The sequence below is a fragment of the Panthera onca genome, chromosome E3, assembly GCF_046562875.1.
Source record: "Panthera onca isolate mPanOnc1 chromosome E3, mPanOnc1 haplotype 2, whole genome shotgun sequence".
In the NCBI taxonomy this organism is placed as follows: Eukaryota; Metazoa; Chordata; class Mammalia; order Carnivora; family Felidae; genus Panthera; species Panthera onca.
The window spans coordinates 7,737,698-7,749,493 of record NC_138354.1 but is presented as its reverse complement, the minus strand read 5'-3'; the positions used below and the strand labels follow the sequence as shown (position 1 = coordinate 7,749,493).

The 11,796-nt window shown below is 46.0% G+C and overlaps 1 protein-coding gene across 2 annotated transcripts; it reads right to left on the bottom strand.

The window, feature by feature from the left end:
* Positions 1–1,375: 1,375 nt before the first annotated feature.
* POP7 (POP7 ribonuclease P/MRP subunit) lies at positions 1,376–11,792 on the bottom strand. Of its 2 annotated transcripts, none has more exons than XM_060649324.3 (2): positions 11,436–11,792; positions 1,376–2,059 (listed from the first exon to the last, which is right to left on the bottom strand). In XM_060649324.3, the coding sequence occupies exon 2, from the start codon at positions 2,047–2,049 to the stop codon at positions 1,627–1,629; it is 423 nt and encodes a 140-aa protein (XP_060505307.1). In that variant the 5' UTR covers positions 2,050–2,059; positions 11,436–11,792; the 3' UTR covers positions 1,376–1,626. The 2 variants fall into 2 exon arrangements, with proteins under 2 accessions (XP_060505307.1, XP_060505306.1); XM_060649323.3 differs by lacking the exon at positions 11,436–11,792 and adding an exon at positions 2,305–2,499.
* Positions 11,793–11,796: the final 4 nt, after the last annotated feature.

The following is an 11,796-nucleotide window of genomic DNA, read 5'->3' as shown; positions in this document are numbered from 1 at the left end:
AGGGGTTTTTGTACTGATTTTGTATCCCAGGGCCCAACCCAGGCTTTGGCTCACAGTAGACACTCAGCACGTTTGTTGGAATGAAGCACTGGTCTGGTAAGGAGTCCCCTTGCCCGAGTTGCTGGCAGTCAATGACCTGGCATCAAAGTCCCTCAACAGGAATATCCAGGCCAGGGGCGCCTGGGTGGCGCAGTCGGTTAAGCGTCCGACTTCAGCCAGGTCACGATCTCGCGGTCTGTGAGTTCGAGCCCCGCGTCAGGCTCTGGGCTGATGGCTCGGAGCCTGGAGCCTGTTTCCGATTCTGTGTCTCCCTCTCTCTCTGCCCCTCCCCTGTTCATGCTCTGTCTCTCTCTGTCCCAAAAATAAATAAAAAACGTTGAAAAAAAAAAATTTAAAAAAAAAAAAAAAAGGAATATCCAGGCCAGAGGGAGGGTTTTTGAGAAATGAGAAGCCTTATTTTCAGAACCCCAAACCAAACTGCCTTCAGGCAAATTAGAGTAAAACCTCTGTTACTTTTAAGTCAGAGGCTTTCCAACTCTTGTGACTTCGATCGATGGTAAAAAACACAATTTCTATCATAAGTAGCACATGTGTAACTCTACACCTACCCCTAACTGGAAAGGCACTAACAAAACATTACCGGTTCAGTGGCTTTTTTTAATAGAAAAAGAAAAAAAAAAACTTTCTAAATGGCTCTGACCCAGTAAATTGATTTCAAGACCCACAAATGGATCACCACCCACTTTGATAAACATTGCTTTCAGGGACTCCAGCTTGATAAACATGAGAAATCAGATCCTCTTACAAATACCCAAACAAAAATTACTGATTACCTGTGTGCCCAGTAATTCAGGGAGGAAGCTCTCCTTTCCCACTGGAGCAGCTCGTCAAGAAGGGTCTAAAGGGCTCTGGACCACAACTGCTTGGAACCACCTGGGCCCCGCAGGACTGGGAATCCAATGAAACAGTCCCTATCATAGAGTCTGACACAGGGCAGGCCCACGGTTTTTGTTTGCTCCCTTCATCCTTAAATTCTCACCTTTCTTGTCTTGGGGACCGCCACCAGAAAGCCCGATGCTTCGTGAGTGTACAACCATCCTGCTGCACTTTAAGCAGGCAAGATGGAACACCTCATCCCTCGGCCTTCCTCTGAGAGTACACAAAATGTTAAAGCAAACACTGGGATTCTCCGGTTTTTGCATTGCACTACAGTTTGTTTTCTTACACAGTCTGTAATACTATCTACGCTCTCTAAAGGCAGAAAACACTTGGGGTCCCCTCCTGTACCTAAATACTTGTAAAGTTTCCTACTCTCCCTTTCCAGGCACACACAGAATTTACACAGGGGAGAGCCAGCCGCAGTGGGGTAGCTGCATACTAACACAACTTGATATTTTTTATTGTCGATGACAAAGCTTACAGACCACAAAGACGGTAAGACCCGCGGCTTGGGCCCAACAAGAGACAATACTCTTTCCCTCAGTTCAGAGTCCTCTGGGCTGTAAGGGAAACAGGCTTTCTCTTACGTGGCTCTGGTAGGAGGTCCATGGCCACATTCAGTACAAGGGGAGCCACGTCTGAGCCTAGCTACCTGGGGGTAGGTGGACAACGCCGTCCTCATTTGGATTACTTGGGTGTAACCCTGAAAACACGGATGTGGATGGCCGAGTTGTTGCGGATGCGGGTCAGCGGCTCTCGGGTATCAGTCTCTGGTTCCAGCTCATCGACGAGCTCCACGGTGGAGGTATTGGCAGCCACCTGCAAGGACCCGAAGCTGCCCGCCTGAAGCTGTAGAGCAATGTTGATGGCACGGTTGATGGCCAGGCCCAAGCCATGAATGTAGATCTCACTGCATGAGTTCTGACCCCGAGCCCCTCCGTCCAGAAGCTTTTGGCAGCGGGCCAGCTGGGCTTTAAAGTCAGTCTTCATGTTGACGTAAATGTCATTGGGTCTCCGGGGCAGGCGGTGGGGGAGCCGCTTCCGAAGGGTATACTCCACCGGGTCCAGCTCAGCCTCGACGGCCCCGCGGGGCTCTCGATTTTCCGCCATGCTGTGCGCCCTGACGCGGGGAGGGAGATCAGAGAGAGGTGACAAGCGACTTCGCTTTCGCTTTCTTTCCTACCCCGTTTCCAGCCCAAAGGGTGCAGACGGGAGGGGGCGCACTCAACGCCCCTTTTCCCTTCCAGCCTCAGTCCCCTCCCACTCACTTCGGACTTGCGTATCTCCCTCACCCCCAGTTCCTATTCATCCAGGACATCTCCCCCACCCTCAGGTCCCTCCACAGCCCCCTTCCCCCGCGCCTACACTCTCCAGTCCACAGTGCTCTCCCCGAGCACGCGGCCCACTCCCGGCCGAACCACTCAAGTTTGCGTCGACCCGCCCGGGCTGAGGGCGCGGCCCGCGACCCACAAGCCCCAGGACGAGAAGGAAAGCCGCGCGTAACAGGATCGCGAGATCGCAGGCACCCTGGCGGCTCCCGGCTCCTGAAAGGGCTGCCAAGTGCGCACGCGCGCCCCGCCCCCCGAGGCCCGGCCCGCGTGCTCCACGAATCGCTTTCCCGGCCTCCGTTCTCCCCGCCCCCTCGGGCGCTCGCGCAACCGCGCGACGTGTTTAAGTAACGCGAGAGATCTGAGAGACGGGCTCTACCACGTGTACGCCACGCAAGCTGGGCGCGGATGCGTGGGGCATGTATTAAGTCAAACCCCGAGAGAGTCAGCTTTCCTAAGCCAGTCCAAGTTCCTGGCCCACGAACGGGGTCTTAGAGGGGAGACAGGAGGCTGTTCTAAGGACGTGGAGGATTTGGGGTAGGGGACTGCCAAAGACCAAAAAAGGGCTGCGAGTTCAAGAGAACCTGAAGGGGACTGAAGGCAAGTCTGGACTCCCGCGTTCATCGCGGTTTCTCTGGTCAGAGGAGGCGCGGCAGAGTTGGCAGAACTGACTCCCGCCCAAGGCCCCTGCTGCCCAAAGACTTGAGTAGGGGATTGAGTGGCGAGGTCGGGCCCCGGGCAGAAAAAGCCACCTCTGGACTCCCCAGTAGATCACGGGGACCTGTCCCTTTCCCCTATCACTTGCAAGGGCTGACCCTAAAGTCAGCCCTTGGAGACCCAAGCTACGAGACGTAGGCCCAGCCTTCACGGCTCCCCCGGAGCATGCTGACCGACCCACACTTCTCAACCTTTGCCCGCCAGTTCATCGTCCTCTGTCCACCCCCACTCCCGCCCCCAGCAGGGACATGCACCCCCTGGTGGGCAGGGCGAGGCAGCGCCTGCGGGTTCCTGGCTCCCGATGGCAGTAGGGAGGGGTTTCCTCTGCTCAGATTGGTATCGTTTCTGGAGAGTTCTCTTCAAAAAGGAGTTAGACCTGCATTGGGAACCTAGAGCTATTCTCTGCTTGAGTTGCCCCAACACTTAAATAAGGATGATAATTCGTGTTCTGCCACTGGGAAACCCAAAATAACCTTGTAAACTTAAGCCTACGCATGTGAGTTGGCATTTTTATGACCCCATTTGACTGCAGGTTGGAAAGGGGTCAGGTTCTTGAGAACTTTTCTCCCAGCATCATTTAAATCCTGTAGTTCTCCCTTTAGTTTCAGATTTTCATTAATCACAAGTTTGGGGGTTTATGTGGCGTGAGGAGGAAAGGCTATTCTGCCTCGAAAGTGACGTCTGAGCTGAGTTTTGATGGATAAACTGTTTTTCAAGGAACCAAGGAGTATTCTGGAAACACTGAATGGTATTTTGAAAAGAATGGAAGCATAATCTAAGCTTCCACTTCAAGGAACTAGAAAATGAGCCAAATAAAGCCAAAGGAAAAAGAAGTGAGGAAATAATAAAAGAATAAAAATCAAACAACACAAAAACAATAAAGAAACTCAAAAGAAAAGCTAGTTCTCTGAAAAAATCGATAAAGTTGATAAGCATGTAGCAAGACTGACAAGTCAGAACCAGAGAAGGAAAACTGGTGCCTGGCTGGCTCAGTAGAACATGCATGCAACTCTTGATCATGGGGTTGTAAGTCTGAGCCCCAGGTTCGGTGTAGAGATTACTTGGAGCTAAAATCTTAAAAAAAAAAAAAATCAAATTATGATTACTAGAAATGAAAGTGGGGATAGCACTAAAGATAGCCTCATATGCAAAAGATACTTAGAGAATAATACAGGCATGCCTTGGAGATATTGTGGGTTCAGTTCCAGACCACTGCAGTAAAGTGAATATCACAGTAAAGTGAGTCAAATAAATTTTTTGGTTTCCCAGTACACATAAAAGTTATATTTACATCATAGTCTATTAAGTAGTCTATTAAGTTTGCAATGGCATTATATCTTTTTAAAAAAAGCATGTATCTTAGTTTAAAAATACTTTGTTGAAAACATAAAAATATTTTATTGATGGGGCACCTGGGTGGCTCAGTCATTTAAGTGTCCAACTTTGGCACAGGTCATGATCTCATGGTTGGTGAGTTTGAGCCCCAAGTCGGGCTCTGTGCTCATAGCACAGAGCCTGCTTGGGATTCTCTCCCTCCCTCTCTCTCTGTCCCTCCCCTGCCCTCTCTCTCTCTCTCTCTCTCTCTCTCTCTCTCTCTCTCTCAAAAATAAATAAATAAATAAACATTAAAAACTACTTTACTGCTGAAAAATGCTAACCATCATCAGCTTTCAGTGAGTTGTGATCATGATTACAGATCATAACAAATATAATGAAGTTTGAAATATCAGAATTACCAAAATGACCCACAGACACAGGCTTAAGCAAATGCTGTTGGAAAAGTGGTGCCAAGAGACAGGGTTGCCACAAACCTCCAGTTTGTAAAAAGTGCAGTAAAACAAGGTATCCTTGTACAAACAACTCGCTATACACAAATTCAACAACTTAGATGAAATGGACCAATTTCCTAGAAAACCACAACCTACGGAACTTACAGGAGATGAAACAGATCATCTGAATAGTCCTGTGGCTACTGAAGTAACTACATTCATAGTTTTAAAAAACCTTTAGAAAAAGAAACATCTAGGTCCACATGATTTCCCTGGTGAATTCTACCAAATTCTACACAATCTCTTCTCTACAGAAGAGGAAGGAACACTTTCTAACTAATTTTATGAGGCCAAAACCAAAGATTTTACAAAGAAAACTACAGACCAATATTTCTCATGAAAAAAGGTGAAAAAATCCTCAACAAAATTCTAGCAAACTGAATCCAGCAGTATATAAAAAGAATGATAAGCCATGACCAAGTATCCAAGCATCCAAAGATGCCAGACTGGCTCAAAAAATAGAAAATCAATCACTACCATTTACCAGGCTAAAGAAGAAAATGTATATGATCGTATCAGTCAATGCAGAAAAAAACATTTAACATAATTTAGTATCCATTTATGAGAAAAACTGTCAGCAAAAAAAGAATAGAAGGGAGCCACCTGGCTGGCTCAGTTGGTGGAGTGAGGACTCCTGATTTCAGGGTTGTGAGTTCCAACCCCACATTGGGTGTAGAGATTACTTTAAAAATAAAAATCATAAAAGAACAGAAGGAACTTCCTCAACTTGTTAACGAGCATCTACAGAAACTCTACAGCTGGCTACAATCATATTTAATGACATAAGACAGATGTAAGACAGTTTTCTCTTAAAATCAGGAACAAGGCAAGGATGTCTTCTCTAACCACCCTCACTATTGAAGTCCCACCCAGTGCAATAAGGCAAGAAAAGGATACAGTGTAATAAAGCAAAGAAAAGATTGGAAAGGAAGAAATAAAATTCTCTATTTGCAGGTAACATACATGACTATTGGAAACTGAAATTTAAAACAGTACCATTACAATCCAGAGAGAGGGGAATCAGGAGTGAGGGAAGTAGAAGGAGGGAGAAATATTTAGGTATAAGTCTGACAAAACACGCAAAGAATCTGTATGCTAAAAACTACAAAATCCTGATGAAGAACTCAAAGATCTAAATTACTAGATGTCCATGTATTAGAACACTGAACATAGTAAAGATATCAATTCTCTCCAAACTGAACTCTAGGTTTAAGGCAATTCCTATGAAAATCCCAGCAAGAATTTTGTAGATCTAGCCAACTTCACTGTAAAGTTAACACGGAAGGGCAAAGCAAGGTAAAGCAATTTTGAAAGAGGTGGAATCACAATACCTTATTTTAAGACTTACTACATAAACACAGTATCAAGACAGTGTAGTATCTGCCAAGGGATAGACACACAAATCAATAAAATGGACTAGAGGGTCGCCTGGGTGGCTCAGTTGGTTAAGCGCCCGACTAATGATGTCAGCCCAGGTCATGATCTCACAGTTTGTGAGCTTGGGCCCACATCAGGCTCTGTGCTGACAGTGTGGAGCCTGCTTGGGATTCTCTCTTTCCCCCCGCTCTCTCTGCCCCTACCCCGCTTGCTCTCTCTCTCTCAAAATAAGTAAATAAACCTAAAAGACATTTTTAAAAAATGGAATAGAGAATCCAGAAATTGATTCTCACAAATACAGCCAGACAAAGGTGCAAAAGCAGTTGAAGGAGAAAAGAATAAAGAACCTTGGGACACCTGGGTGGCTCAGTCAGTTAAGTGTCCGACTAATGATTTCAGCCCAGGTCATGATCTCACGGTTCAAGAATGGGAGCCCCACATCGGGCTCTGCGCTGAGAGCCCAGAGCCTGGTATGGATCCTCTGTCTCCCTCCATCTCTGCCCTTCCCCCATGCTCGCTCTCTAGCGTTCTCTCTCTCTTTAAAAGATAAATAAACATTAAAAAAAAAAAAAAGAAAGAAATAATGGGGCGTCTGGGTGGCTCAGTCGGTTGAGCGTCCGACTTCGGCTCAGGTCATGATCTCGCGGTCTGTGAATTTGAGTCCCGTGTCGGGCTCTGTGCTGACAGCTCAGAGCCTGGAGCCTGCTTCGGATTCTGTGTCTCCCTCTCTCTCTGCCCCTCCCCTCCTTGTACTCTCTCTCTCTCTTTCACAAAAATAAATAAAACATTAAAAATTTTTTAAAAAATTAACTTTAACCCTGTGAAAGATCACGTTAGTAGAATGAAAAGAGAAACCATCCATCGACTGGGAGAAAATATTTGCAAATTACATATCAGACAAAGGATTCGTATCCAGAATAAACTCTCTAAATTCAAGAGTCAGAAAACAAACAACCCAATTAGAAAATGCGCAAAAGTCTTGAACTGACGCTTAGGTAAAGATGGTGTACGGGTGGCAAATATGCACATAAAATATACAAAGTTGTTAACCGTTGAGGAAACTCAAATTAAAACCATGATGAGGCACCACCACACATCTATCAGAACGTCTAAAAGAAAAAAATCTTACCAACCAAGTATTCACAAGAAAGCAGGGAAACTGGATGTCTCACACACTGCTTGTGGGAACAAGAAATGGTCTAGCCACTCTGCAAAAGAGTTGGGCAGTTTCTTCTAAAACGAACCATACAGGGGCCCTGGGTGGCTCAGTCGGTTGAGCTCAGGTCATGATTGGTCACCTGGTTGGCTCAGGTCATGATCTCACAGTCTGTGAGTTCGAGCCCCGCATCGGGCTCTGTGCTGATAGCTCGAAGCCTGGAGCCTGCTTCGGATTCTGTCTCTTCCTCTCTCTCTCTCTCTCTTTCCCTCCCTTCTCTCTCTCTCTCAAAAATAAATAAGATTTAAACATAAATAAGTAGGGGCGCCTGGGTGGCTCAGTCGGTTAAACGTCCGACTTTCAGCTCAGGTCACGATCTCGCGGTCTGTGAGTTCGAGCCCCACGTCGGGCTCTGGGCTGATGGCTCAGAGCCTGGAGCCTGCTTCCGATTCTGTGTCTCCCTCTCTCTCTGCCCCTGCCCCGTTCATGCTGTCTCTCTCTGTCTCAAAAATAAATTAAAAAAAAAAAAAAAGTTTAAAAAAATTAAAAAAAACATAAATAAGTAAATTTTTAAAAATAAAAAATAAAATAAAAATAAAACAAACCATATATACGCTTAGCCTATGACCCAGCAAGAACACTCAAAGGCATTTAAAAACCTGTTCACCGGGGCGCCTGGGTGGCTCAGTCGGTTAAGCATCCGACTTCGGCTCAGGTCATGATCTCGTGGTCCATGGGTTCGAGCCCCACGTCGGGATCTGTGCTGACAGCTCAGAGCCTGGAGCCTGTTTCAGATTCTGTGTCTCCCTCTTTCTCTGACCCTCCCCTGTTCATGCTCTCTCTCTGTCTCAAAAATAAATAAATGTTAAAAAAAATAAAATAAAATAAAAACCTGTTCACCAATGTCCATAGCTGTTTTATTTGTAGCAGCTCCAAACTGGAAATAACCCAGGTGTCTTTCGACGGGTCAATCGTCAAACAAGCTTCTCAGCAGTAACAAGTGGATCAAGACTTGATAGGCTGTTGGAATACTAGTTACATCACAGAATTCTGTGCTAAGCCGCTCACAGTTTCGTGTGGAAGACAAACAAGATGAACAAAATGGTGAGACCAGTGCTAAATGGGGAGCATGTACAGGGTTCGGTGGGGCCCCCAGGAAGAAAGAACAGCCAATGTGACCTGGAGGAGATCCAAGGTTTTCCAAAGGAAGCAGTGGCTAAGCTGAGATAGGAATGTCTAGCATTGGGGCTCATAGCCTGTGCAGTCCCTCCCATTACAATGAATAGGTCTGGAAAGACTGAGCATTGTGTTAAGGAAGAAGGAAGGAACCACAAAGGATGCAGAAGGAGCGGCTGGTGAGGTAGGAAGAAAAACCAGGGAGTGTGGTGTCCTGGAAATTATGGGAGGAAAGCATTTCCTGGAGGAGGGAGTGATCAGCTGTGTCCATGCTGCTGACAGGCCGCATAAGATAATGGACCAGTGCGGGTACCTGGGTGGCTCAATCCATTAAGCATCAGACTTTGGCTTGGGTCATGATCTCACGATTCATGAGTTCGAGCCCTGCTTTGGGTTAGTGCCTTTTTCCCTCTCTGCCCCTCATGAGATTCTCTCTCTGCCCCCTCTCACTTGCACCCTCTCTCAAAAAAAAAAAAAAAAAAAAAAAGATAATGGACCAGTGGGATCAGCAACGAGTAGGTCATTGGTAACTGGAGACGCTAAGACAAAATCTTAGATCGTGGCAGAAAATAATTCTGAATGCAATAAATTCATTTTGAGGCCCATTTTGTCTGACAATTAACAATAAACAGTTTATGAACGATCACTCCATTACTCAGGATATGTGTCTTTTCATGGGATCTAAAATGTGGTTTCTGAACTCTGACATCCAGATAAATATAAAGGTTCATGATTTATGTGGGTGAGGCCAGGCACCGTAAGAAACTGATGTGACATTAAGATGGTCCTTATCTTTTTTGCATTTCATTTAAGGTAATCACTACAGAGGAATCTGCCATTCGGAAAAAGGGCAGAACTTGGCTCTTTAAACTTACTTGGGACCTCCCTTTCATCTCGATTAATCATCTCGCCAAATCTCTTTCTTAAATTTTTTTTTTTTAACGTTTATTTATTTTTGAGACAGAGAGAGACAGAGTATGAACGGAGGAAGGGCAGAGAGAGAGGGACACAGAATCGGAAGCAGGCTCCAGGCTCTGAGCCATCAGCCCAGAGCCTGACGCGGGGCTTGAACTCACAGACCGCGAGATCGTGACCTGAGCTGAAGTCGGACGCTTAACCGACCGAGCCACCCAGGCGCCCCAACCCAAATCTCTTTCTTTACTTCAAAAGCAATTTAAAACAACATAGACCAAGGCATTTTACACCATAGCACCTGAATAAACAAAAACATTTTAGGTCTAAGTGATTTTTTTGTAATTTTCTCTTTCATTCTGTAGGGGAGATACACAGTTCTGATTTCAGTTTCTTTTCTCAAAGAGGGTGCTTAACAGATTCAAATTCCCATGTCTTCAGCGGCAGCAGCCAGAGCGTTTTCCCCAACTTTACAGCTGGAGGAGATTACTTGGCTACAGTCACAAGTTGGAACACAAGGAACCTTTGGTGATCACTCCAATCTTGGACTCTGGAGTCTAGTCTGTGCTCCTTGCCAGGCTGCATCTAGTGGGTGCTACTCTATAATCAAACACTTTTTTTAAAAAAAGTTACTTATTTTGAGAGAGAGAGAGAATCCCAAGAAGGCTCCACATTGTCAGCACAGAGCCCAACACAGGGCTTGATCCCACAAAGCATGAGATCACAACCTAGCTGAAATCAAGAATCCGATGCTTAACCCACTGAGCCACCCTGGTGCCCTGATCAAATACATTTTTATGGTAGCATTCGAAGCATTCAGCTGAAGTTCTGCTTTTCTTCTTACCCATCTACTCTTCTCCCATCAGCCTAGATTGCGGCTATCATAAAGCTGACCCCCACTTTTCCTAAAGCCACCCCAAATCCTGCCTTTCTTCCAGCTCAGCACGGCTGAGTCCACAGAGCTACAGTCCCTACAGCTACCAGTCGACAGAGGTCCCTCTTTTCCCTTGTACCATTTCTCCACCAAAATTTGCAATCTCACGTTGCTAATTAACAAAACACGCTAAGGCTTTCCTCATTCCGAGATTAGGCTGCTGGGATCTTCAACCACCCAGGACACAATCTAGAAAAGTTAAAAAACAAACAAAAAGCAAGGACAACAGCTTTTGAGTTGAGAAAACACTGTTATAAAAAAGCTGATGAACTTTAGGTAAAAAATTCTCACCCAAGCTTAGATTCTGTTGATACATTTTTATACAGTGTTAACAATCAGAATATTGTGGACCCTGTGGAACCAGAAGCCCCTACCAGGTAACACCGGTGGAGTACCTGCCCTGTGCCAAGCGCTGTGTTAAGTGCTTTACCCCACAATCCAGAGATGGAAGAGATTATTTCCAAGGCCACAGGCAGTAATGAATGAAACCCACACGGGAGCCCTTGCTCTAAAATAATTCCACTTTCCAGCCTGGGAGCAAGCACCTAGACTGGCAGCACTAAGAAATCCTGACTGCGAGAAAGTCAAGGGAACGGAAAAAAGCAGACACTAACACTACAAGTGCACAGAAGCCTGGGGAATGCTCAGTGCAGGAACAAAGGGCCTTCTGGTAGCTCCTGAGGTCTGTGCTCCATTATGGCACAACACAAGGGACTCAAGTTCTAAGTCTGACTTTACTTCTCCATATCCTAAGAATTACATTGTGTTTGGTAACAGCTATTATAGGAAGCTGGAAAGCAAAGTATTACATTCTAGAATAACTGTAAAAAAAAAAAAAAAAAAAAAAAAAAAAAGGTGAAAACACCAGAACACTTTTTCATCCTGAAAAGTTCAAGGATTCTGGAAAACCCCTTTTTTAAACAAAGGAGGTGTCAATCTACTACTCGATTTGCATAGTAATTTCTCTCTTTTCACAGCCTTTCATATTCACCTATTTTAATTCTTTCAGCACTCCGGGAAGGAAGTGGAGTGAGGGTCAGGGGTGGGGCGGAGAAGTGCAATAATACCTGACTGCAAACGAGAAACCGAGGCCCGAAGGTATCAAATGCTTCCCCCGAAGTCTAGAAGCTAGTCAGTGGCGGCGCCAGCCACTCTAGGTCTCACCAGCCAGTGCTGCCTCGGACAGTTTCCAAGTGATTAGTTCCTCACTTATTTCATATATCCCAGAACGTCTGAGTGAACACACATCTGGATTAAAAGTTGTCTCCTTCAATCCAGGCGGGCTTCCTGGAGGAAGCCGACTGGCGAAACTCAGAGCCCTGCGATGCCACCTGCGGCGGCCTCCGTCGCGACGGTCACGCGTCACTTGCTAGGGGCAGCCGGGGAGCGCCCCGGGGACCCCCACCCCCGGCCCGCTGCAGGCCCTAC

Coding starts and splice junctions, on each gene's coding strand:
- POP7 (XM_060649324.3), bottom strand. CDS start 2,049: ATGGCGGAAAATCGAGAGCCCCGCGGGGCCGTCGAGGCTGAGCTGGAC.